The following is a 27,801-nucleotide window of genomic DNA, read 5'->3' on the forward strand; positions in this document are numbered from 1 at the left end:
AGACGTGGCAGTAAACGTAAACAAAACTTGATTGCAGCCACGGCGATCAAATTTTATCTACGTTTACTGTCTCGTCTCGTTGGATGGACTGTGTACACGTATTTACAACGATTTCAAACGATCGAGGATCGATAGACGTAAGTCAGACATATTTGTTTTTATCCTATAAATGATATTATCCGCAAAATTTTGAATTAACAAATATACACACATTTCTTTTATTATTCATAGAGTTTTAGTGCTCGTAGAAGTAACGATATTCGATGTAACCAATTAATTCAGGTTAGATTGTAAATAAAAGTAGTCGTTTTTCCAAACATACAGGTTAGAAGATATCGCATAGTACGAGGTATCGATGTTCCACGCAACGTCGCATTTCAAGTCACGGAGTAGTCGTAATGTTTGCTTTTCCTCGTTCGACGAATTTCACGAGCGTCGTTTCTACTTGGAGACGGCGCGTATGGAAAAAAGGCAACAAGGCTAACGGCGAAGGTTGACCGAAAGGTACGAACGACGGAGCTTTTAAAGCTGCACCGCGTATTTGTTTGCGAGCCGTGTTAATTCGTCGAACAAATAACCGGCGACGGCCCTCGGACCACGAACGATTCGAAGTCGTTGCAAATGATCAGTTCCTCGCGGGCAATACGTGTAACTGCATTGCGTCTCACAGTTCCGTCGCGTAACCTTTGAAAAAAGGCAAATGGACGCTGCTTCGTGTTTGGTGCAGTGATGTCTCAAGCAACGGACGCTTCGTGTCGAGTATACGTTAGTTGCTCGCGATGAATTATTGAGGTACTTTCTTGCTAACCTTTTTCCTTTCATACATTACTTACCTATTATCTCTCCTTTCTGTTTCCGTATTGTCCGTCATGAATTTTACAGTCACGGTGCTAAGATTTATAATCTTCGGAGCGTTTCAACGAATCAAAGTTTGTAGCAGTAACAAGGCGAAGCAACACCCATATTTAAATTATAACTATCCGCTTACTAGAAGAGAGAGGAAGATACAGGTTTCGTATTCGAAAGCCTATTTATACGAATATTATACGAATATCGTTCGACTACGAATCGAAAGCGTGTTACAAACAACGATTTCTTTCAGTTCGATCTCGAGTTGGTTTTCATCGGTTTGCTCAAGCTACTCGACGGCGAAGCTACCTCCGTATCGCAACAGCCTCTTCGATCGAGGTATGTTTTTCGATGCTTTGAATCGAGGAATAAGTATTCTCTCTTTGCAAATGTCGCAACTCCGATAGACGAAGTTTGTTCCGCGACGAAAACGTGTCGCGTGGTTATCGGAATTACGCGAGCCCGTAAATCCAGTGAAATACAGCTAGAACCGCGGAAGAGAACAACGAAACAAGTCGATACGTGCGGAATTTTACGATGCCTCATGGCCGTGTCGGGAATCGACGAAGAAAACTGCCGCGTCGCAACAGGGGGACCACGCAAGCACGCTGTTTTTATAATACACGTTAAATAACTTTACGAGGCCTCAAGTATCGTGGCAAATTGATTTCGTAACGACAATCACGGAATTAACGTACAATAAAAGTATCATGATGGCAATTAAGCGGAGCACTTGTTTAACTGTGAACCGCTCACGATGGTTCAGTCTCGCTTCGGAGCGCCGAATGAATGATACGCAAACAGTATTCGATCGTTTTAATTTCGCCGTGACGTTCCGCTTGCTATGGCGTCGATCTTCTTCACCGTCGCTTCGATCGACAAGAATCGGAGTTGTGCCTTTTCGTAAGTTTCATACTTGTGTTTCCTTTGCGAATTCCACGTTTCCGATATTCTACGCAAGCTACTCCTGCATTTTCCTTTCCACTTCTTTTCTACTAAGTTTTTCGCCAACTTTTACGAAGTTATGTAAACACTTTACATGATATACGGTACGAAATTTCTCTATGAACTTTCTTAAGTTGTTCGAGGACCGCAAGGTTTTCGAGTCAAGACGCAAAACAGCGATACAGTGATGTTTGAATTTAACCAGTTCTCGGCCTACCAATGAACACGCGTAACAGCGAAAGTTATCTCGTCGTTTGCGTAGATATCGAAACGAAACGTGGTGACAGAAGCGAATCAGAACGACGCTTCTCTCGTCTAACAGCGGGATTTTGCACGCGCCTGGCGCTTGTGTGTATACAACTATTAAGTGCTTACATTTATGCCTCTCATAATTGGCTTCGTTAAATGAAGAGAGTGACTGAGGAATTAGCTTGCCGGTAATAACCCGGCTATTTATTAACACGTGAAACGAGACGTTATAGGTCTCGCGAACGAATACGTCCGACACACGAGGTGAACGTCTTCTTTGTTCCGTTTTCTTTGCATTTTGTTTGTCCATGTCACCGTGTCGCTGTAAGCGATCGTACTTTTTGTTAACTCGCTGCTGCATCTTATTCTCCTCGTTGTACGGAGAAGATGTAGCGTAAATTCAATCGCTCTGCGTTAAAAACGACTGGAATGTCGCGAGATCGACGATGGAGAAGACGGATGTTCCAAATATATGACGAAGCGTGTATTAGCTTTCTTAGGAAGGGTTTCAGAGTGACGGAAACGTTTTCTTTCACGCTGGATCGCGTTAGTTTTTTCGTTTGCTTTGGATTTTCCCCGGCTTTTCCTCCCAACGATCTCTTGCTCGGAAACATCTTGCTCGGTATCGTTTGTTGTTTCGTCGAGAAAAAACTGACCTGCTGGCCTACATTCCATCCTGTTTTCACTTCCTGCCGGTATAGAAGGATTTTACGAGTTCGAACAAAAAGGATCCTCCGACTCGAAGATTTCGCTGTTCTCTTTGTGTCTTTTCAACCGAAAACATTTTATTTCGCGCATTCGGTGGTCGAAAAACAACGAAGACGATACGCGGAGCAAGATAACGACACGGATTTAAATCTCTCGATTTTGCACCCCGTCTAAGTATTCCGAAGAGCGCGAGACCTAAGAAGGGGAGGAATTAAAGGACGAATTTCAAGGAACGATGAAAATTACACGGCAAGACCGGACCAGGTATTTTAGGATTGAAAATCCTTAGCTGCGTATTTATTCCAACTATTTAGAAAAAATGTAACGCGAGACCAGCAAGGGAGAATTAAGCGAGGAGTTTAGGCAGCCGAAAAATGTCTTTCATCTCGGAGGTAACAACAGGGACACGACGGTGTTCGCCCTGAAACACCGACATTCCACGCTCGTGGAATGCGCGGGTGAAACGTTGAACCGCGCTCAATCCGCAGAAGAAAAAGCGTGATGGGCGAGGGTGGGGGGATTTAGGAAGAGGTAGATTTACTATCAGACGGATTTCATTCCTCGAGGGTTTAGGCTTTCCAAGCAATCCTATTACCAAAGTCAAACGTGATTTAGGATCTTGGCCTTACGCCGCTCACCATGAAACACCATGGGCGTTTCGTATCTCCTCGGGACAGATACCAACCGCGGTGCACCGGAGTTCTCCAACCAGCCGCCACTATGGGCGTTTTCAGGACCGTAGAAGGGATTAAATTTTCAAAGCACTCGCCGATACCAGTCCATTCCATTTTAACCGCGGACGATATGGAGAACCGGAGCTGGAGCCAGTTTTCGAGAAAATGGCGACGCCGCAGCTTCTACCATGGAAACCAGTGAAATATGATTTTCGATACGAGAGAAATTATTTACGGTTCTGCCTCGTGGTCTTGGCTAAGGACGACGTTCTTTCTCTTTCTTTTCTTTTTCTTTTTTTTCGAAGCTGAACAGGGAACGACGTCCATTCGAAGGACTACATCGGCGGCATACGGAAAAGCACCAAGTTCTCGAGAATCACGGGATTTTTTAATTTACAGTGATCATGCTAAGAGAAAGGACATAAACGTTAAAACGAATTATCGATGGCGTCGATCGACCGTTATCGGTCCATAAAGCTATCAAGTTCTCGAGAATCGCGGAATTTTTAAATTTCCAACAAGCGTAATAAAACAGAAGTATACGGAATGTCAAATCGAATCGACAATGGAAATAGCGAAAGGATAGAACAGGAACTTTTTACGCAAAGGAGACGGGTTTTAGAACGGAATTTTTTTTCATTTATAGCGCCAGCGTATATATAGATCGAAGTAAAGTAGATGTATCGATGTATATTCATCGTGGAATCGTTCTCGCTACGGCCCTGCTGCCTTCGTCTCGTTTCAAGACACGAGAGAACTCAAGAGCACGAGAACGATCGTGCGTGAGGTTCGAGAGAGCCTCGCTTATCCGTATTCGCCATACCCGCTATTATGTAGACGATAATGGTCCCCGCATAAATATTCACGCTGGCGATGCCCATAAATGCTACCGCTGTATCGTGTTGCTCGTATGCTATGCACGACGCAACGACGTGTGCGTGGACGATGTTCGAGGACTTGCAGCGTGCATCGCGCGGACCGGGCATCCTGCATTCAACGTTGATGATCAGGACCATGAATCACGCGGTCGGAAATGGTATCCCTGTCTCGTTGTCGTGTTCTTTATACCGTTAATCGAGCACGTTTACACGTTTCCAGACATCGTTTCGTTCTAATTAGTCTCAGCTTGAGTTTTACGTAGCGACATTTCTTCTTTTTTTATGAAAATGATACTTTTCTTAATAGATACGACCACGCTTAAATTGAAATTACCGAACGACAGAGCGAACAAATGTTTAACGATCGAACAAAGAACAGACATTCCTCGTTTCTGTCGTGTTGGTTCGTACGCGGATCTTTCTTCGGAGGAAAAATTTATCGAACGTAGCAGAGGATCTGGCTAAAATTTATGGCGGATCATTTCGCGGAGATTTGTTCATCAACTCCACGGGTACCTCGGACGAACGATCGGCGACGATCCCTCGGCAGTTTTCGGCGTTTCATCCGATCTTCCACGGGGAGTAATCCCTCGACTGATTGTCAGAGCCGCCCTCGAGCTGCCTCGCCACAGGAACACGGCCAACGGGATCCACTTACACAATTATCTACTCGCGGGATCTCCTTGACGGCCAGTCGCTCATCGTTTTACTGCTCGCTGCTCTCTCTCACCTCCCCTTTTTTTAAGATTCGTTTTTCAACTGGCTTTTTAACGTCCCGTCCATCCTACTTCTTCGCGCGGGCCTTTTTCAACTGTCCCGTTTACCGTTTTCCTTTCTCCAATGCTCGTTCGTTTTCTCCGGAACGCTCGCACCCGCATTCTTAACTTTTCCACCGATTCTCTAAATTGCTCTTCCGTTCTAAATCTTACGCCTCGTTCGAGTTAGCTTCGAATTCAGGCGACTCGATCGACGAGAAGGATATTTCGAGTCGAGCGAATAATGAAATCGTCGATGGTTTGGACGTTTCGCGTTAGCATTCGAGCAATTTGGCTAATTCGGAAAACGCGTCGATGCTATAATACGAGAAGCTTCTCGCAGACGCCTTAAAGCTCGTCGATTGTCTTCTGCGGTTAAAAAATTGTAGCTCTGCTCGTCTCGGAAGAGCGGGCTGTTACTTTTCATCTTCACAATTTTGAAACGAAACAGAGGAGCCAGAAAGTCGAAGCAAAGATTCAATTACGCAGCCCCGTCTCTCGTCGAGTGGGTCGTTTTTCAATGGAATCTCTCAACCGTAGATAAGGAGCTTTAACGATCTTATTCCGTCTAGGAACACCGCGCTCCGTTCTAGCGAAACGAGCATTAAAGCGACACACCCGGCAAGAGCGATTCGTGGTCCTCGATGAGAACTGGTTTTCGAATAATTTGTAATGGCGACTGAAAGCAAGTAGAGTGGGTGGGATTTCGACTTTTCCACTGCCCCTTGTTCCTCTTATCCCGTGGGAGTGGCGAACTATTTTACCCGTAGAAGCTACTTTGTCGACGACGTTGCAGCGTTCTGTTTCCTCTCTTCTTTCCATTCCTTTTTTTCAAACTTCAAAAGTGGCGGCAGGAAGACACATATGGCTTTGGTAATTCCTTTTCTCACGGACGATTTACTTTGAAATATTTATTATACATTTTTATGATCGAATACGCGACGGATATACGGGCTGCTTCGAATGCTCCAACACTCGAGACACTCTCCTTCTTTTCGATGGTGCAAGGACTAGGAAACGGAGTGTCTGATTTGAAAGATATTCGTGTACGAGTGAAATTGTTTCAGTTTTCTAACGAATTTCGAGCGATCAGGCGCTCTTTACTCCTCGCACTTGCACTTGTACTCTTCTGACGCGAGAGATTTCATACTGTAGTGAGGAGATCGACGAAGAAACGGTTAGTTGAATTTCCAGCGAAGGAAATATCGGTCGACGATCAAAATGATTGGATACCAATGACGCTGACAATTACAAGGCGCGAAGACGGAAAGAAATTAAAAGAAAGGGACTTTTCGCGTTAGCGTTGATATTCGTATCGCGACGATGTCTCTTTAGATCGATCTTATAAAAATCGCATTCTCAGAATGTAAAAGGACGTTACGTGAGATGTCGTGTTTCAACGTCGAGACGCTATTGTCGAGCCTTTTATTTCACCGCGTTTGAATGCGAGTGAAACTGTCTCGACCACCGGGAAAATCCCAAACAACCGACAAAAAGGGTACGAGGAAATGCTGCAGCCTTTGATGCTGGAAAGGAGGGGAAAAAAAGGCTTTTCACCGACCGACCAGAACGTAATCCCTAGCAATAAACTAATTAAGGTCATCGGGAACCTTTCGACTACCTATTTTACTGCCGAATGGTCTTCGGGCTGACGGACGCTTCGAAATGTTTCCGGGTTAACCTCAAAAATCCCATCCCTTGCCTCCGCGATAACATTTTACAAGAAGAAAACGAGGACTGACGTACAGAGATACTTAAAATTCGAAAGTTGTGATCGTTTCTTAATAGAAATTCTTCTTGGAACTACGAATTCCCCCGACACTTGCGAGAGACGCATCTGGCAAATTTTTCTCGGTATGTTAGACTCGATAAAACAATTGGAAAAACTCGATTCCGTCTATAAAGTCTTCCTATTTCGAACGGTTGGGCAAAAACTTGCACGTGGGAATACGCTGATAGTAATAAGAACGTATTTAATTCCGAGAGTCAAATAGGGATTCATACGGATGCTTCTAACGCGGCCGAGCAATTAAAGATCTCGTTTAATTCGTTTGTACTTCTCATTAGTGTGCTAATGATATCGACACGCACAGCGTGTAACTTTTCTTTTGTAACGTTTGACGCTTAAAGCCTTTTAAAAATTCGATTCAATTATCGTGGACTAATATACGTGGTCCTCGAATTTTGTCTATCTCGGTCTCTCTTTAGTTTCAATCTAGCAGACAGCTTAATATTACAAAGAAATCTGTATAATCGATCGATTCTTTCCTAAGGAATTCTCGTTAATAGCAAAATACGATTCGATCGAGAATCAGCTTACCGAATGAGTTGGTTCGAACACGCGTGCGATGCATCCGACTTGGATATAGAACGTAAGAACGACAAAGTTGCGGGAAATGTAGCAAGAAAAAAAAAAAAAAAAGGGTAGAAACTCGAGAGAAAACGAGGTGAAATCGGGGCGGCGGTGGTTGGACGGCCGGTGGATTATTTTGTCGAACGAAGAAGGGTAGCCAGTCGTTTCCACGCGGCGCAGAGAAGCGAAACGAGAACAGGTAAAACGTTCGCGGCTAACACGGAAACCGGCGAAACTCGAATCGGTCGTGCGGAAAGACATCGTCGTCGTCGTCGTGTGGAACGTCGTGTTCGTCGCCGTCGTCGCCAAAATGATGGCTAGGAAGGGCTAAGTGAGACATCAACGAGAGGCGATAGTCGTCGGGGGAGACGTAGCTAGGTGTGGACATACGTGGAAGATCCAGAAGAGTGGCGCGTTTAAAAGGATTTACGACGACAACAAAAATAATCGTTTAACAGGAAGAGAGGGAGAAGGAGAGGCGGTCGTCCGGTGCTGGATGACCGGTCGAACGGTCACCGAGTGTCTATTGCCCATCAAACGACCAGTCGAACGAGCGCGCTTCGGTTGGATCGACTTCCGTGAAACAATACTCGGATTGTCATTATGTTGGTGATTTAAAGGGCTGTTCGCTGCGTTCGTCAATCAGAATCTAAGGATGCGTCGGACGTTTCCTTTCGTTTATTCGATGCACGTTGCAACAAAACGTTGAGGTTTGTTAGCCGTTACTCGTGGTTTCCTTGTAAATTAAAAAGCTTGGCGCGTTGATTCCTCATTCGACGATGTAGCGTCCGTTTTCTCCAACGAACACGGTTTATCGCAGTCCTTGCTTATCGAATTAGAGCAAATCGAAACGTTCGATACTCTTTATTTCTCTAATAAAATTGGGCAACGAGGATGGAAATATGTACGGAGCTATTCTTTGACACGATCTGGTAATTAATTATATAAATTATATAATTGCTCGTTTATTCAGTAGTTAATTTGGATAACCAAGGACATAGTATCTATGCGTGAATAGAATAGAAGAGTAAAATTTCTGTATGTCGTTCTATGTCCATGGCCAGAGACTGTAATATTATTTTTGAACGCGTGAAATCGACTAAGATTCTCTTTTCTCGAAAATGGTCGCGTAGTTTGGATATCATTTATTCCAATCAAAGGAAGCATTCGATATTTCTATGCGGCATCTTCGATAGAACGATAAAATCGATAGAACGATTCCCGGGGTAAGGCGAACGTTATGGTGATGGTAAAATATTCCGGAATGCGGACGAGCAATCATGGCTGTCGTTTCCTCGATTTTGCGATCTTCGTGTTCGACACGAAAGGATGCAACGACGAGACGTAAGTACCAACGACGAGGTATTCAAGGGGTTGAATTGCGGCGACATTTCCTCGAGTGTTGTCCACGATTCTCCCTTAGCAATCTCCGTTTTAACAGTCGAGGCCGTTCGCTACGTGGCCCTGCTATAGCCACTATACTCTAAAAGGGCTGTTCCATATCGGAAAGTTGCGTCTTTGCGGAGTAAAAAAATATATTGTTACGCCTGATTTGATGTGACAATTCGTCGCGATCTAACGTCGTTTAACGCGTCCATTCACGGCTCCTCGCCGCGATTTTTAACACGTCAACGCGTCACGTTTCCCGGATCCTTTCTCGAAATTCTCGAAACTATAGTTGCACGATGTTTGAATCACACGATAACGCTGTGGGTGTTTCGGTTATTTCGTTTCATTTGAAAGTGACAAGGATAATTGCGTTGTAAAGCAACGAGTAAAGTTACCCTTTCAGACAGCGCGTTATCTTTGCTCTTCAGGATTTGTTTCACCATTGTCAAGAAGTGATACGAAGTAAAACGTAACGATTTACATTTCAGAATCTGTAATTTTTAATTGATTAAACTTTCGTGGTATTTTTATTCCGCAGTGTAGCAATTTCTGATACAAGCCTTTCTTTAAGATGAGAAATTTCGTCTCCAGATAATAGGAAACATATTTTAGTACGGAGAACAGACGACTTTAATAGCGTATCTGGCTGGAAAAATGAAACCAATCAATGAAGAAGATATTTGCGTATTTCAACGACGTTAAATCTTATTTCGCGAAGATTCTGATGAAACACGAACGGAATATAAAAGAGACGTAGCGGGTCCCTGCGAAATGTGGCGCGATCTTTCCACCAGACTTAATACGCACAATGTTGGCAGAAACGGGAAATATCGCGTAGCCAAGAGGCAAGATTTACGAGAGGAAATAGAAGTTACGAAGCAACCCTTATAGGTCGCATGTGGTCCCGGTTTGCGTGTGCGTTTCTAATATCCGGAGTGTTCCCTCAGTTCGTGGAGCTAGCTTTTCGTCTTCCAGGCCCGGACGTTACTCGTCTCTCCCTATTTTATTCCCCCAGTCGTTACCGCCCTTAAGAATACAAATCCCACCCCTGCGTGGGATTGTTAAGACAAATCTTCCATCTCTTATTTGACGTAACAATCTAGTCCTAACTGAAACCGTACTCGTCTCTGAGGAATGCACGACGATATCTTCTTCGGAACGTTTTAAAAATTCCAACGAAATACTGTACCGATTTAATTTGATTTTTTCTTTTCGATGTAATTTACTCGATTCACCGTGTTATCTTTCTCCGGCTCTTTTTCAAGAAATCTTGTCAACTCGTCTTTGATCTAGGAGATTGTTTTCGTCTAAAGATAAAAGCTGAATTTCTTCCTCCCTCTCGAAGGAGCGAAACGATTCCACTGTTCCTCGTCATACGCTACATAACTGTGGTTTTATAGTAAAATTATTTTTACGCGATGATCTCGATAGAAGATGTTCCGAACGGAGAAGAATGCAAGCTAGAGCGAGGATAAACGATGTTTCTCTTGGATCGGAAAATGGATATCGCTGGATACATCTAGCGGGCCTAATTGGTGTCGGTCATCCCCTATCGTCCGAAGGGGAACGAAAAAGAACGTGGCCGGAGTTATAACTATAAAACCAAGCGTCAAGCATAATAAACCCGACTCGTTAATGGTATCGCTAATAGAATCATTTCGCTCGTTCCGTATGAAGTAGGTCCTCGAACGTGGAACGTCGTTTTCGCCTTATCTTTCGCTTCGTTCCTCCTGTTTTCGTGATAAGATGAAAGCTACTTCGCTATGGAATTCGTTGACGATACGAGTCGTCGAACGGTTCTCTCGGTTTAGTCTTCTTTTTTCCTTTTCCTCTCGTATGACGAACAGATTTTCGAAAGGTTCGATAATACAGTACATACCTTCGCGGACGATTAAAACGCTCGATACGTTTCCGAGTATTTCATTCCGATAGAATGTGACGTATTTCGGCGTACTTCGCGTGAATTTTACAACCTTTTTCTCAAGTACACGTCGAAGAGTAAATATTTTACCTGATTATTCCATAGCGTTCGGACCGGCCGCGGACACACAGCGACTCGATAATTCTACATTATGCAAAACGTTCACCACTGCTTGGCGAATTTGTCGCCAAGCAAAGTTACTAAAATAGATAAAAAGACAAAGTGTTCGGAGAATGGGACATCGGTCAAAGGGCGGTCGTCGGAAATGGACGTAAATATCCGTTACCAAGAGAAACGTATCGAGTAATTCGAAAAAGGAATAATATCGACGAAAGCAGAAATAAAAAACGGAGGACAATGTCGGCAGGGCAACTATGAAACCGAGAGGAACCGAAGAAGATACTCCTGGTGAAAGGAAGTACAAAGGGTGGGAAGGAACACAAAGAGGAGAAGTTGCAACTTGCGGCTATTCAATGTCGGTGGTTAAGTGTTATTATAAGCGTCGTGATCTGTACGAACGACGTGGCTCCTTCTCGAGAGAAACGCGTAGACGGCTCTTCTGCTCGTATACTCAGCAATGATTTTACGTTTACGCCCTGGCTATCTACGCTGGCAACATTCTGAAAACGCTGATGGCAGGAGGAAGTCGGAAAGAGGAGGTTCAGAGAGCGGAAGGGAGAGGTTAGGAAACGTGAGCTGCTGCGGCGACGTGGCGAGGAGAAGACAGAATCGCCGAACGGACGGCAAAATAGAGAATAAGAAGAGGAAAAAGAAGAGAAAAAAAGGAACGGATGTGGGATGGGGTGAAAGGGAGAGACGGGGAGGAGAAGAAGCAGCGGCGGGTGCGAGTTGGGAGGCAGAGGAAGGCTTTATTTTATTTTAATGGCGCCGTAAGCTGAGCAGCGCGCACCGAAACCAAGCCTCCGCTTCGTCCGGCTACGTTCGTCATTCAAACTCCTCGGTTTGACACGACTACTACGGGATTTCGTCTCATCCCTTATTCACGAGAGATTTTTCTCATCCGTTCTTTTTTTTTCCCCTCTCTCCTCTCTTTTCCCTTATTCAACGACAAACCTCGGGGGTGGATCCGGGATTGTTCTACTTGCGCGGATTATTGCGTTTCTTTATCACCGAGATTAGAGGAGGATCGTGATGCGCGTCTCGACGGTTACCTATGTCGCACCGCCAGTGCTTAGAGGAAGTTTGGTAGTTTTCTTTTTGGTTATCAGGTTGTATTTTAAGTCGATGCAAAGATTAACTTATCTATGCGTAGATTAGAAAACGCGTAAAACTTTAAGATACGCTTGATACATATACGAGCCAACTCGGAAGCTGTACCGATCCATAACTTGAAGAATAAAGGAACGAAATGGTGACCGAAACGATATTTAAAATTTATCCTGGAATTAACGATCGACTGTGCGACGTTCCCGCGATGGATAAGTAAAGTTATGGACGTTTTTGAGAAATTAAGAATCGATTATATTCTTCTGACCTGTAAGGTCCAGCGAAACGTAGCTTCTAGTAGGTTGTCGAACCACCGAAAACCAAAACTGCGTTATTCGATAGAAAAACTGGTCGAGAGAAAAGATCAGCGTCGTTATCCTGCACGTTCGATGTTTCACTAGTCTCGGTAGGATCGTTAACAGTTTCATCTGGTACATGTAAACGTTGCGCCGTATTCGACGAGTTCTTTGTCCTCGCGTTGGCGCACAGCGGAGGCGAGTATACGAGATTTTCAATTAATGTTACTTTATGGGACGGGTCGAGCCGAACCGTGTCTTCCTCGATTTTTGTCGCGTTCGTTTTCTACCGACGCGTCGGGGGAATAAGGAGATACTGCCAACTCGTGGAGATAACTAAGATGGCCATGAATTAAGGCTGGCTGACACGAGGCTATCCGAGGGCGGACTGGATCCACGTTGTTCGTGAGGAGGAACGAAAATGATTCTGAAAGCGACGCCAACGAGAAACTAAGGGGGATAAGAAGAAATACAGCGGTGCTGTTAAAAGAACACCGTACTGTACAGGACGTCCCACGGAACGATAAACGTAATTCTACAACGTCCACATAAAGGATTATATTGATTACCGAGCTCGGATTCGCCGTAACGACCGTGTGTTTTTCGACGTCGCGCGTTAATTGGAGGTCCTTCGGAATCTTCCTTACTTTCCTTTTGTCTTCGCGTACGGCAAGATAAAGTTGTTTCAGTCGTTTTCTCGTTTTCGACGTTCTTTCTTGCTGGCTGTGTAACGCACGGTATTTTCTTATTTTTCCCTTATTATATTATAGACTGATAGCGCCTTATAGCGTACGAGAAATATGATTATTTTACGCAAAGTTCGAGTATGAATTTTATGTCGTGGCTTGGCCAACCCAGGCGACAAAAGTGCATTGTTCGCTGTTTCGCTCAAAAAATTGTTACGCGACTTGAAGATAACGTTCAATCGGGAAAATTTGGAATTTAATATCAAGCGAAATGAAACAATGAAATTACAGCGATCTGTTTATATAACGAAGTCCTCGCAGGTCGTGATTATGCAGCGAGTTTGGTTATTTTTCCAGTTTCCCGAGCGTCGCATACCGATATCAGCTGCCGGTTCGGCTGGAAGCACTTAGAGTTTCAGTAAGCGGTAGTTTATGAGATCTTAAACAAGCTATGAAAAAGGTATACCGCGAGGACGGCTCGGCCGCGAGTAGATAATCGTGGAATATAGTCCCGCGCTCGTGATAAACCATACGTTATTATCATACGAATTACCATAGTTCCTTTGATTACGATCACGAAGAAATCAATTCCATAGTTTTTGCTATAACACCTAGCGATATCGCTTCTCTGTATTACCTCCCACGATCTTTCATAAACGTTATTTCTTTCGATAATATTTACCACGCTGAGAGATCAATCATTTTTCTCGATATCAGCGATGAATTTTGCGACACATTAACACGTTATAAGCTCGTCCAAGAAATACGAAGATCACAGTACATTCGTATATCGATCCTCCGATGTATCGTCGCTTTATGATTAAACAGCAGAATTTTAAATACGATACGGATTGGTCCAAAGACGCAAGATCTTTTAAAATTACCCGATAAGCTGTAATATTTTAATATCACAACGAGCCATATTACAAAAATGTTAGATGGATGAAAAGACACGTACGTTTGATTCCAGAATTAAATACGAAAACAACGTGGGTATATGCTGGGTATGCTGAATTTGTAAAACTACTATCCTGCTAAAAAGATAGAAAATGTGACTTATAACCTGAGTAGTGATCGCGTACAACGTTTAATTATATATTCATTACGAGAGAATCGCTGTGATCTGTCCATCGTCTCGCCCACCTTGGTAAATTCGAGCATGCTGGGTAGCTCTGCCATACTCACGATCGAGTATCCCCTGGTAGGGGTTGACGTGTCGTTATTTATGCTTCGCGGCTCTCAATCCAGCCTCCGACGACAGGCACAGCGGCATAAATCCCCCCGTTCTCTTGCCCTGCCTTGCCACACTCTCCGCCATCATTGGCTGTTCCTCCGCTGGTTCTCCGTGTTTCTGGCCTGCGATACAGCCTCACCGACTCTCACCCTTAGCTCTCCTCCCCCTGGCTGGTTTCCCTGTCGTCTCCGGCCATGCTGGCGTTAAACAGAGACACCAAGAGAGAGAGAGAAAGAGAGAGAGAGCAGGGAAGCGAACGCAAAATCGACCCAACTTCGGCCAACCTTCGCCTACGACCACAACGACCTCGTGGAACTGCAACGCCCGTTGTAGGTTCACCCTGAACGATTCGCGAGCCTCGCCTCTATCCAGCGGAAATTTATAGCGAGCTTCACGAGTCCCGATATCGATCGGTGCAATATTAATAAATTGAAATCGGTGGAAGCAGCACCGTACGCGCAGGAGAGTATACCGTGGTGCGAACATCGCAGGTGAAATTTTCGTTTATACGCCGGCTCGAACGCTCCTCTTTATATTGGGTGCGAATGATATTCGAGTTTGTACCAACGAGGACGATAAAAAGGTTTACACGCCGATTTATGGCGGCTAGTCCGCGGGGCCGGAATTATCGTCGCTCATTAACCCATTAAACGCCGCCGTTTCGTGTTCGAGAGCGGGAGAAAAAAAAGTTCGTTTAGAGTAACTCCAAATGGTTTGATCTTGGAACGAGGGTTGAATTCGATTTAAGGTCTGTATCGGAAACATCGTTTGACGGATATTTTCAACGGAGAATTCGCCGAAAGTTGTTACCTCTCGTTCGTTTATTCCACGTTTAATTCTTCGCGGGCAAATGGACGCGAACGGGGTGTCGGTATCTCAGCCACGTGTCCTTTCCCTTCGTCGTTATTTCGCTATCTTGTTTCCATAGCCTGTTAATTAAACGGCGGCAGTATACGGGCTTGAACTGTGGGACGAGGTTCGATACGGAAATTGCTCGAATTCTCATCGCGTTCGGCGATAGGAACGATAGGGTGGGATGAGAAAATGGACGGGGAGAAAACGAAGAGAGAAAGAACAATCCAGATCGCGAATACGATGGCTATGTGAACCCGCTAGGAAATAGTAAAAGCAAGGATACGATGCCAGTCGCGAACGAGATAACTCTTTTATGCTTCTTCGGTTCGTAGCGCGGTGAAGTTTTTACTTTGAACGACCAGACTGTGACGCGTGGAATTTCCGCGGCGGCCAAGTCGAATTTTGCTTTGTTTTCCATCGTTCCATGGACCAGGAATACTATGAGCGGAAAAATATCTTGTAAAAGTACCGAGGAAATTGAATCCTCGTATTTACGACGGGGATACTGTATCGCAACGCGGACGATAAATATTTTTGCAGCAGGACTCGATGAAATACGCGCTCACGAGGCGTTGGAAAAGGGGGTCGGTGACCGTGAAATTGAAAAAGTTGCCAAGGCCCTGGAACACCAAGAGTGTCAGCGTTGGCAGGAGGCGGCCATCGAGCTCTGTAATTTACGTTCATAAAACCCCACGAAGGCTCGGCCGAAGCCTGTCGAAGGGAATACCATTAGTCGGTCGTGAATTTATTTTCATTTAGTTACAAGAAAATTGCGCGCCACTTTTATACCTTACGTACCTTCTTTTGTGCACTCGAAACGTGTCTATCGATACCTATGCTCGTGCCTTCCGTTTGCGAGAATCCTGATTCTCCCCCGAAACCATCAATACGAACAAATTTCAACAAATTCTTCAAATATCCAAAAATACTCTCTTCTCTTAGAAATGATAAACGATATATGGTTGAAATAACGATTCGAACGTTTCAGAGGCGTCTGTTTAATTCGAAAGGAAAGAAAGGAGAGAAAGAGGCACGAAACGGATCGTGATATCGGAGGGTTGATTCGAAGAGGTCCTGTATGACGCACGCAACGCACACAGGATCACGATGGAGCGACGGTGGTGGAAATAGAGGCAGGATGGTATCGCGAGAGGGGCGACAGAGGAGGATTAGGGCGGACGTCCATCGGGACGAGGTGGCTGAGAAAGGGGAATGGGATGAATTTGCGCCGTGACAGCCGCGCAAGGGTGCAACGACGCCGACGCAGGATCCACGGAAACCCGGAACCGCGGCCGGGATGCCCGTACACCATTTTCACTCGATTCGAGAGGTGAAGACACTTTTACTTATGTCGGATCGCTTGTTCCGAACCTATCGCCGTCTATCCTCGGTAACGTCATAAACTTCGCTAGTTATTTGCCACCAGTTCTCGTGTCGTTGTGTCGCGTTGTTCAAGAGGACCGTTCGTTCCCCGAGTTGCTGCGGCGAAATCCGGCGATCCTCGCTTTCTGCTGTTCAAACGGTGAGTGTTTCGAGTTTCGTTTCTTATTTGGGTCTTGAAAATCTTGTGCTCGTATGTATCTACGCGGTAAAAGGGAATTTTAGCTATCGAATAAACGAAAATAATATTCTGCTTGCTGACTACGCTTGTCGCAACTTGTCAATTCCTGCGATACGAACGAAAAGTAATAGATGGTAGAGAGAAATCCGAATAGACTTTCATTGCATACGCTAATTGTCCATCGACAAATTTATATAAACAGAGCTCTAGCTTATTAATATTTCGAGATTTTTAAGCTTTAGATCTTTTCGAACATTCGTTCCATACCGTGGTAACACTGTAAATTAGCGAACAATGTGACTAAGCAGCGCTCGATGACATAGATGTATGCAACAGCGGTTCGGTTCGTGATTAATGATAACGACTATACAGGAGAGAAAACGTCGCTACGATACGATCGTCTCCGCTGAATTTTTTAGACGTAACTGTACTTGACCGTCGCGTCGGCGTCCATTACTCATGGCAGTTGCTGGTGGAGAGGTTACTGCTCGAATGTGCTCGCCTAGAATCGTTTTGACGCGAAGAAATACGTAATCGTTCGAGCTGGTAGATTTCAATCCCGCGCCTGCAACTCTTCGATTCGTTATTTTTGTTTCTCGACCGGTGCAAGCTCCGAGGACGCGAACGCGAGTGTGTTTCTTCTCGTTCGACCGAAATTTATGTCACAGTAAAGGGAAATTTATTTGCCGTCAAATTCGTACACATTAAACGCGTGTACGGTGTCCTTAGCAAAGACTACTTAATAATTCTTTTACAACCAGCCGCCGGGTATTTTGAAATAAAGTTTTTAGAAGAGCCGTATTGCTTTCGAACGATCCGAAGTTTTACTTCGTTATTTCTTATAAATATTTAGTATACACTGATGGAAGAAATCAACGGCTTTCAACATCGATAGGTACTCTACCGAACGTTAATTCGCAGTCGCTATTATGCTTGATCGATCGTGATGCTATTATAACAGATTATGCAAATATACGATACATCTAACAGAGATTAATGCCGCACGTAGGAGGACGGATGGATCGTAAAGTTCAAGATGTTTAGGAAATGAGTAAATATTCCAGATTCGTCACATTTCAACGACATTCAGCGTCGTCTTCTGCCATCGAGTGCTACGTAAGCTCGGGTTAAGGGGCAAATATCGTAACTCGATTTAACAACATGTATCGATAACTCCAGAGTTTGCCGCGTAAAGTGAGTCTACTAAACGTCGTTCGCTCTACGAATGTGCTTCTAAACTGTTATGGAATTATAGGTGTTAAATAATTCAGTTTCTACTACACCGACGCAATCGAAATATCTCGAGTTCAAGTTTCTATATTTATCTACGGTAGTATTCAATTTCTACTGCATCACAGAAATCTGTATAGTCGATCGAATACCTTTAAACGCCTATTAAAGTGTCGTGCTTGATATCGATTGACAAGCAGCGTATTTAATTTTGATAAGGTATCGCAAGCTTCCTTGAAGAATCTGCACGTTTAACGGGAAATTTAAATCGTTTTTAATACAACATTCGCTTATTTTTACGACGTTAATAATACAAGAACGTTCCGTCACGTGATGTTCTATATGTGGATACATCGCACAACAGGTGTGATAAAACTTAACACTGTGCACGATGGTATTCGACAACGTTCTTTCATCCGCTGCATCGAACGACAGTGCCGCGGGAAGAAAGCAAAAGTACGCGCGTTGAAGTTCGGCGAATGATACATGAGCATCGTTATCTTTTACAGTGACAATAACTTTGGTTCTAGCACCTGTTCCGCCGCAGTCACGACCGTTTAATCGACCAGATTACGTACGCACGAAACGACCGGTCGCTATCGAAGCAAATCGTGCAATAACATGTCGTAGAAACAATGCGCGTTCAATGATACCCATTGTCCCTTCACCAACATTTTATAAATCAGCGGAAAAGGTTTTACGAAGCTCCGAGCTGAATAAAAGGTTTGAAAAATTCTAGTATCGCAGCGTATTTTCGCTGTGAGTACGAGGCACGATCATTGGCACGTTTTTCCTAAAAATGTGGGACGTTTCACCGAGAATTCACGTGGCCGGATTTCACTTTCCGTCGTGAGAATTTCGGGCCGCAGTCTTTTTTTCTTCCTTTTTTTTTATTGTACAAAGGCGGAAGCACTCGCACGACGAAGGCTTGTCTAAATTTCTACAAGGTCGTTCTTTATTCTTTCGTCTCGAATCTCGGTTTCTCTCGAAATCCGTGACCGTTTCCGGCAACAGTTCAACCGCAATCCTTTCCTAGGTAGCAGACAATCCTTTCGGTTTGGCCACTGTTCAAGAACGTTTCATCGAATGTATCGAGGATAGGAGTTACTCGGAAAAACCTTGAGGCAACACGAACCGTTCAGAAGCTGTACTAATCAGTTCCATAAATTATGAAAGTAGAATAGTAATAGTGTCATAGTACTTAGTAAAATTTCTTCGCTTAAAATTTATGATTATTTATGGAACTTTTCGTGATAGGTAGATTGCGTACCTTTGCATAAATTTTCATTACCGCGAATAAAATTGAAACGATGGAGCCTAAGCAGAGATTTCTTTCGCATATTAGGTGTTACGACGAGTTACTTTAATTTGTCTATTCTACTTTCAAATTTCCTATAAATGCATAAATATCCTCGGACTTGTAGCGAGTAACCGTATAGGTGTAGCTAAATAATTTATTTCTCGAGCAGTTAGACTAATAACCCGAATAATAACATTGTTTGAAACGAGAAAGAAGCGTCTACTCGTGATAATAAATGTTTCGAAAAAGCGAGTCGTACGTCAGGAGTAACAGAGACACCGAGGATTTGCTACTGTATTCTAAAGTACTTAACTCGACGTGATAAAGCCATTCGAGATTGTTCAAGTATTTCGAGCAACGTATGTAACGTTGAAAAGTGCTTCGAAACACAAGAATACATCGGAACAGAGTAAAGAAACGGCACGTGCTCATTATGCCAGGCACTAGGCGTCAGGTGAGCGAGGACTTGGAATAGCAGGTGCGAGAGACGGAGGCGCTACAAAGGCTTCGCGTTTTCCATTGAACGTGAATAGGCTCGCGTGTGACGGCAATAATGAAGTTGCGCGCTTATGTTAATTAAGAAGTTAAATAGAAATAGGCGCATAAGCGCGTTCGCTCGCGGGCTTCGTCGCTATCTCCGCCGGTACAGTTAATGTTCCTTCGGTTAGACGCGATAAGTTACGCTCGCCAAGTGATAATCTACCGCTTTAAATCAACCCATTTATATTTCATGTCTCGTTTTTATGCATCCCGCGATCGCTGAATTGTCGCGAATCGATTCCTTTTGACGTCTTAATCGCCCACTCTCTCGCACGAATCTATCGTAAATAATTGAAACTACCTTTCATTTTTTGTTTCTTCCATTTAACGTACCTGTCGTCAAAAATCGAGTGTACGTAAAATTCAAGTTTGTCGGTTAATACGGCGAATGACTATCCTTATTTACAGCGAAATAAATATTCGACAACCTATTAGATACTTGCACGTTACCATCGATAAAGAATATTTGCCGAGATCCACTAAATGATCGCTCTGAAAGATAAAAGCGACTACGGTCCGGCACGATACGTATGGACCGAACGGAGAACTAGAAAGAGTTTGGGACCATAATCGCGCGTTTGAATGCAATACCTGCGGAAAAGATCCGCTGTCGTAGACCCGACACGTAATGTTTGACGTGGTGCTTAATAGATCGTAAAGAGGGTTTGAGTATCACGATAAATATAACAACTCTTGCTGTTTGTATCTTAACGTTTCATGCTTGACCGCTCGTACCTGTACAATGCCAAGTGATCTAACTAATTCACGAATAACCCGAGCATTTCCGCATACAGCGTGTCCACGCTGCGAATAATCGTTTCTTTCGTCCGGTTGAGATCTTGTCCCTCGCCAAATGATTTGCCACTCTGTGCAGACTTTTCTCCAAAAACCATGCTGACTTTGTTCTGACTAGGTTCTTTCGGTACATCTTTAATCGTCTAATCGTCTTTGGAGTTGTTAAAGCTCCCATTAACGAGATAAATACAGTAATGCGATAATCGTAAGAAAGATTGGCGATCCTACTGTCTTCTTCCAGCGAACGTTCTTCCGAGACGCGACTGAGGTTGATATGCAAACATCGCGAATTTCGAACTTTGGCGTCGTGTAATACCTGTTCGAGGAAGCGCAACGATCGACTACTTGTAAATTATAGCGTACAGAAGAGGTTGTGCACGCGTGTCTCGCGTATCCTGCACGTCTGCGTGCAAGATGAGCAACGAAGAGGAATAAGAGGGGATGCGAGTTGTACCCGGGGCTTTGGCTGGCTCCGAGAGATCGATTCGGTACCCAGCACGAGGTAACCTCCGCAGCTTGCTTTCCTGTATCGTCGTTTCCCCCCCTTTTTCCTCGAATCTCCCTTTTTCTCTTCTCCGTATGAGCACTCTGTCCTCTCGACAACCAACGTCGCGGTATTCGTCGCTGTCTTTTTCGACCACTCCAATGTTTTTCTCCAATAGATCGGAGCTTTTTCACAAGAGTTTTAACGATCGACGGCGTGTCGGAATGTCTAATATTTTTCTTTTTAAACGTGCTGTGATGATATACGAACTTTTATCTTCGCTGTAATCATTAGGACGATTTATAAGACGATTGAGAATCGAAAACAGCAGTAATCGTATTAACGAACTATTTTCGGTATTGTAGCAGACTTAAATCTTTATCCTTATGGATTTTTAGGTGAAAATAGCGTTGGATATATTTACAAAGAAATTTCGGTGTGTACGAACGATACGTGTATACGACTCTTTTGTATTTCGTATCCAACTCTACTGGATATGTAGGCGCGGCCCGTGACATGAGACAGAACTGGCTCGTATTTTATTTCAAGTGTCAAACCCCCTCGCGAGCTCGAACTCTGCGTGAGAGCGTTCCGTTCGTTCGAAGGCTGAGAAAGAAAAGAAAGAAAAGTGAAAAAAGAGCAACGCCGACATCAGCGATGGCGTGAATAATAAAACCAGTGAAACGAAGAATCAAGACAATGTGTTTCTTCCTAGTGCAGGCGATTTAACATCGAAAATAGAACGCGATACGATGAGAAAATACGCTGTTTGAAAGAGATCGTCGGTTTCTTCGACCGATTAATTATCTATTCGTATCGTTAAAAATTTATCGAAGCTTTCTTTATTAAAAAGAATGTCAAGTTTTACACGAATGGCTGGCAAGTAGAAATAGAATTATGGATTCTTCTTTTATTCGTTAGCCGAGGATATAAATATCCACCCTGGCCGAAAGTCGATTCCAGAGAAACCACACCCTGTGGAATAGACATTTGCGTCGCCTTCGATCGGGGTTGGGTCGACGTTTTAAGCCCAACCTCGAGGTAGTTAGAAAACAGGTTTGACTTTTTTAAAATTAGTCGAGCGTGGAAAAAGTCGCCATTCCAATCGCGGACGTCTGCTTTCGAGTGCGAGGAGGGATGCACAGGGTCTAGACGAATTTTAATGGCGTCGATTAAGGGTCGTCCACTTGCGCGCGTTAAAAATACATCCATCTTTAGGTTACAGAAAACGTACGTCTTTATTTAACGTTGACACGTGAGTATCTCTACTTTTCTACCCTTAAAATCGCGTGACTCGTTCCCAAAATACGAAAGGACAGAATTACGTTCTACATCTGTCGTTTCGTCATTTACGTTTAAATTCTCTTCAAAGGATATTTTCCGGCAAACGAAAATCGCCGTTCGTACAACAACACGACTTTCAAAATCTCCTATTTCTGCCATTTACGTTTTTTTTTATAATTATCGATCATCTTCGATCGATCACTTAGTTTTCTACATTGAATCGACCGTCAAGTTGGTATATTTTGCGTATTTGTTGTACATTTGGTGTATTTATAAACCTTAAATTCAAGAATCGATCGTTAAGATCACGTTTGCCATGTGTATAAACTTTCAAGCTCGCTTTTAGACCTACTTGGGAAGAGAAGCAAGTTACACTGGATCGATAGATGCTCGATCGATATTCAATCGATTTAATTTTGCAGGATAGGTTTTTAAGATCGGATACGCATTTCATACGCATATAAACGTTCAACTTCATTGTCAATTCTTTGGAGATGTTTCGCTATCGCTACGTAACCGAACACGAACGTACTTGGTCGTTCGTCGATGTTGTTCTCGCACACCCGGTATACAGAGCCGGTGGAACAGCAATCGGCGTATCGGTGGTGGGGTGGATTCCGGTCGGTCGTAGCGATGCGTCGAAGCAAAAGGTTGCTGATCCAAGGAGCGAGTAGCGTGAGTGGTAGGGTGAAGCGTAACGCAAATGGTGGGGATCGGTATTCGAAGTTGTTCATCGGCTGTTCGGTCGCAGTGGTAGGGAGAAACACTCCGGAATATCGCGTGGAGAATGGAAGAGGGAGGGGAAGTTGAAAGAGTGGGGCGTAGAATCTGCGCGACCGAACAACTGGTTCAGTGCGCGGTACGTCCCATCCAGAAACCATGAGTCCCGTTTCACCAACGTGGTCCATTGTTATGCGCTCGAAAAGTAACAGCGGAGTACATTGTTGGCGACACGCAGGCGCGCACCTCTTCCTTTTGTGATTCACGTTCTCGTAGACGTGCTGCAGAGTACCTTTGGCAAATTCCTTTTTCCCGCGCCGATCCACCGACAAACGATAGCGGCAAGCGCATCTCCAGCAACCGCGACATCGCTGCTTCTGCCTTGCCCCTCTTTCTCCTTTCTTTTCTCCACTCTCTCGCTCTGTCTTTTTCTGCCGCGTTGTTTCCACTCTATATCGAGTCCTTGATCGTCGACCATTCTGCTAACTGTAATCGTTCTTTCCGACGAGAATCGAGTGGCCTTCGTTACGACGATACCTTGTTCTTTCGTGTGAGTGGCGGCGAGTTGAGTGATAACGACATGGAAGAGGTAGTTGGACGATAACTGACATTTCAGACGACGGATCCGTCGTGTAATGTAGGTTTACGAAGCAGATAACGCACGGGTTCGGTCTTCGTCGATTCGTTGTTTCGAGAAATGGCCGGGACAGAAGTGTGAGTGAGAAACACGCTGTTTGCAGTGATACGTCGGCCCGGCTGTGATCTTCTTGGAATATCGACGTTCGTCCGTTTGACACGTGGTCCAATGGTTCGTCCAGCGACTCAGGGCTAAGGTAATCATTCAAAAATAGTATTATACCGCCTTTAAGATAATAAATATATTATATCGAAGCTTTTTTCTCCATGCTCGAATTTGATCGAATCTTTACGGATTACAGCCTTTCGTACAAACTCGCTGTAATTAAACGTTCGTTCGCGTTACGTACGATAACATTGTCTCACGGTAATCCCGCGGCAAGAGCAAACGAATGGCAACGTTATTTCACGCTCGAGGTGTTAACGTGGAAACAACGCTCTGTCGTGCGAGACCGCCGCGAAGAACTGGTCAAACTGGTGACAAACATCGAGAGGACGATCGTAGGTGCTCCGCGTGTACGCGCCACGTGTCTCTCTTTCGTAACATGTAATCGTATTATTAACGGATTCGCTGCTGATAATTTCCGCGAAGGTGCGAATTCTAACGCCAACATCGCCGGATGTGACCGCGTGCGGCCAGCAAGAAACAAAATTGACCGATCCCAGGCGTCGGTCGTCGCTGCACCTCTGCGTTAGACTTTCTCATCCGCGTGTTTGCTTTAGCAATTAGGCAACAGTTCCGGAGATAGGATAGAGTCACTGTGTAAACCGCCGTCGTCGAATCTCTACACATAACGGAACGTGCTTTTTCGTCGATCGCCACGCATCTCTTGCATATTCGTCAGAGGACGCCGATTTTTCCACGATTTCCCGCCACGTTATCCTTCCTTTCTTCCGCTCGCACGATCGAATTTCTACCATAGGAAAAACAATACAGTATCGAAGTACGTGGTACCACGAGTTTTCTTAAAAGCGGGCTATTCGAACAGTATCGCCCACGATACTTCCAAGAACGAGATGAATTATTATGGAATTATTCCCGCGACCTCTGGTTCTTAACTCGACATGTTCCTTGGTAGCTGTCTTCGAGTCTTCCTAACGATGGATGGCCACGAGGACGCGAGATCATCGACTTTACTCGCTTGCAACTCGAAGCGTTTTAAGCTTCATAAAGCATATTTTCGCTATTCAGATCTACTCTGAAACAGAGTTAGACTTAATATTCTCACTCGGTTCGTCGAATTGCCAGTTTCTTTTTACGCTTAATTCTTAATCTTCGATGCTTATAACGTTTCTTTGCCGTATCTAAACAAGTTGTATCGTACGTTAGGTATACCGCTCGCAGGATGAACAAATCTCTATCCAGAGATCCGATTTCTTTGGTTCCGTTTACGAAGATATAAGATGTAAATCCGCGGTCTATCGATAATGTGCAGAAATATGACATAATTCAATTCGTAGCGCTTTGATTTACTGGACGGTGTCGATTACGCATTGTTTAAATCGTATAGCAATTATCACGAATTCTATCGTCGATTTATAGCCAAGCAGTCTGCTCGGCTCGCGATACCAATTAATCGCTGCAGATCGAAAAATATTATCGCTCGACCTTCCTTTGAAATTACACTCGGCGTCGATTCGAATCGCGCTTCGCGATACTCGTTGCTATCCCGCGATTTTATTGCCGTCTGACGTCATCCGTTCGCGTCCGCGTATCTCAAAAAGCGTATTTTTTTTTCTCTTCTTCCTTCCAGCGTATTATCAATGCACACGACCTCCGATAGATTCGGCTGATCGCCTGCACGTCCAGACCGAACGTTTAAACGAGAATGCATGAAATCTTTATTGCCGTATGGCAATAAACGATATATCTGCGTGCTTCGTGACGGAAATTATCTTCGATCGTAGCACGTAAGACCGTCTGATATGCCAACTTTACCTCGTTTCTATGCCCCCGCGTCTTTCATCTTCCTCTTCTTCGAGTATTTCTCGAAACGTCCGACGCGTATTTCAAAGTTCGTCGAATGTACGTAGAAACGATTAGCACGGTGCTTAGAGCTAATTTTTCTACACTTACGATCGACGTGGTTTGCGTTGTGGGTACGTTTTGGTTACAGGAAGAACATCGTTGATCTCTGGGAAGGGTCTACGAAAACGATGATTCCGTCGTTTCCGTTTCATCCAAACCGCCGTATCCCTCGACATTGGACCTCTGAATTATCGTAGGAAACTATTAGCATTCTTTCCCATAACAGAGCCCAGTAGTATCGTTGGGGCCGTAGCGTTGTTACGTTTTTGGTTAAAATGGTTCAACGAAACTGAACTCGATGAAATTGTCCATTTTATACCGTAGAAGGTCGAATGAGTATTTACCCAGCGCGCAATGACACGTCACGCTTCGTACGGATATTTTACGAGATCGTTTCATCGGATATCGCGATCTTCGTTTCGTTTCGTAACAGCGACCACTGTGACGAATCGTTCGTACCTAGTTGCAGCTTGTCGCTAATTTAGATTAATTTAATCGTCGATAGCACGATCAGGATCGTTTCGCACGAAGCTTCTTCCGTAGGAAAGAACAGGATGAAACGCGGTTAATTCGAACGGGTTCTTGGTTGATTAACGCGATTAAGACCAGTTTAGAGGAGCGGTTATACGACGGTGTATAGGAAAGATGCCAAGACGATTTGTTTATTTGCACATTTTTCCGACGTTAAGTGGCAAAATGATTTGTGTATGCAAGCGGCGCACGCGACCGCGCCGTTAGGCCGGCTGGTATTGGTAATATATTTGTAGCTTCAATCTCCTATAGGGTCATTCGTGAGGATTTAAAGTCAATAATCTCGTTACAACTCACTACCGTTCACTTTTAAGAGAACAGTATACATAACTTGGTGGTAAGAGACACGATAAACCTTAAGTGTCGGTTTGCACGGTAATTCCTTCGTCCGTAACCATTATGAACGGTCGTTATCACATTACCTATTGACCTTATGAACAGGTGAACGATGATTCTCGTTTCTCGTCCCGCGGAACTCCGGTGTCGCGTAAACGAAATTGTTTCGTTCGGGTCGCGCGAACCCTTTCGCCGGGTACCACGAATTTCTTTTTCGAAATTTATTCGCCCGCGTTAAACGTAAAGTCGAAATACAGCATTTTTCTACTTCGATCTTGCTCTCTGGTTTCGGCAGACAGAAAGGATACGAAGCGTTTTGCGAAGACGTTTAACGCACAATAGAGACGGGACACCAGGTATACCGATAAACAGTCTTTTCGTAATTTTGTCGAAATTAGATGGGGGATATTTTTGAACGTCAGAGGAATATAATCGCGTGGAGAAGGAAGCTTTCATACGGGTGAAAGAATCGCGAATCCTTTTCGCGTTACCTGTGCCTGTTACCCGTGCGAGTAAGGATGGAACACGGTCTTAAAAAATAGTCTTAAACGATAGTCGTTGGAAGTAGAGTGGAAATTTGTTGACCAAATAGTTAACGGGAACATGGTGAATGAATTAAGTATTGACCGAGCAAATGCAGCAGGCGATACTAAAAATTTACGACTGTTGTCTTTGCGTTTAGGATGCACGAATCATTCGGTTTGTGTAAAGATCTTACAATTTTTACGGCGGCCAACAAACAGGTGTAGGCTTGGTTTACCTGTTTTCTTACGGCAGTTCACGAGTTTACCGATCTAAACCCGTGTTTCTCAGTGATATACCTAATCGTTTCGTTAATTGCTCGTAAATCGTATATGAGACCATACGTAACGCGCATCACGAAACGTAATATAGTTTCTAAACGAAACGAGCCGTTTCCTAAAACGATAATACAATTATCACGCTAATAATTTCCAATTTTACTCCATTTTCGTAAAAACATTTCGAATTAAAATTCGTAATAAGTTGCACGCATCGTTATTCCCTAATGGAGATATACGTCGCGTTAGTCGATTCGATTTGTTCTCTACGATGGAGAAACGATCGAAGGAAGTTAGGACACGCTCTATTCGAGGTGGCAACGGCCATGTTGAAATCCATGATGGCCGCCCTTATTTTTCGTGCGCCAGAGCTTAGGTCCATGGAAGTCCTGCCAATAGCTTTCACGATGGTATCGTTACCCACCCCTTCCTGCGACCTATCGTTTCCTCGCTAGCGAATCCTTTCCTACTTCTCTTCTCCCCACTCACTTACTTCCCCACCAACGGAATCGAACGCGGCGGCCATCATGCATCGT

At 44.2% G+C, this 27,801-nt stretch overlaps 1 protein-coding gene across 1 annotated transcript in view; it reads left to right on the forward strand.

The window, feature by feature from the left end:
• Positions 1-27,801, forward strand: part of LOC138189033 (Homeobox protein abdominal B) — a 163,967-nt gene continuing 136,166 nt past the window's right edge. The window contains exons 1-4 of the mRNA XM_069131208.1: positions 1-137; positions 325-504; positions 16,008-16,349; positions 16,446-16,541. Coding sequence (XP_068987309.1) covers positions 16,317-16,349; positions 16,446-16,541 — 129 coding nt within the window. The 5' untranslated portion in view covers positions 1-137; positions 325-504; positions 16,008-16,316. The remainder of the gene's footprint in view (positions 138-324; positions 505-16,007; positions 16,350-16,445; positions 16,542-27,801) is intronic.

The sequence above is a fragment of the Bombus flavifrons genome, chromosome 18, assembly GCF_040668555.2.
Source record: "Bombus flavifrons isolate JBK064 chromosome 18, iyBomFlav1_principal, whole genome shotgun sequence".
NCBI classification, from domain to species: Eukaryota; Metazoa; Arthropoda; class Insecta; order Hymenoptera; family Apidae; genus Bombus; species Bombus flavifrons.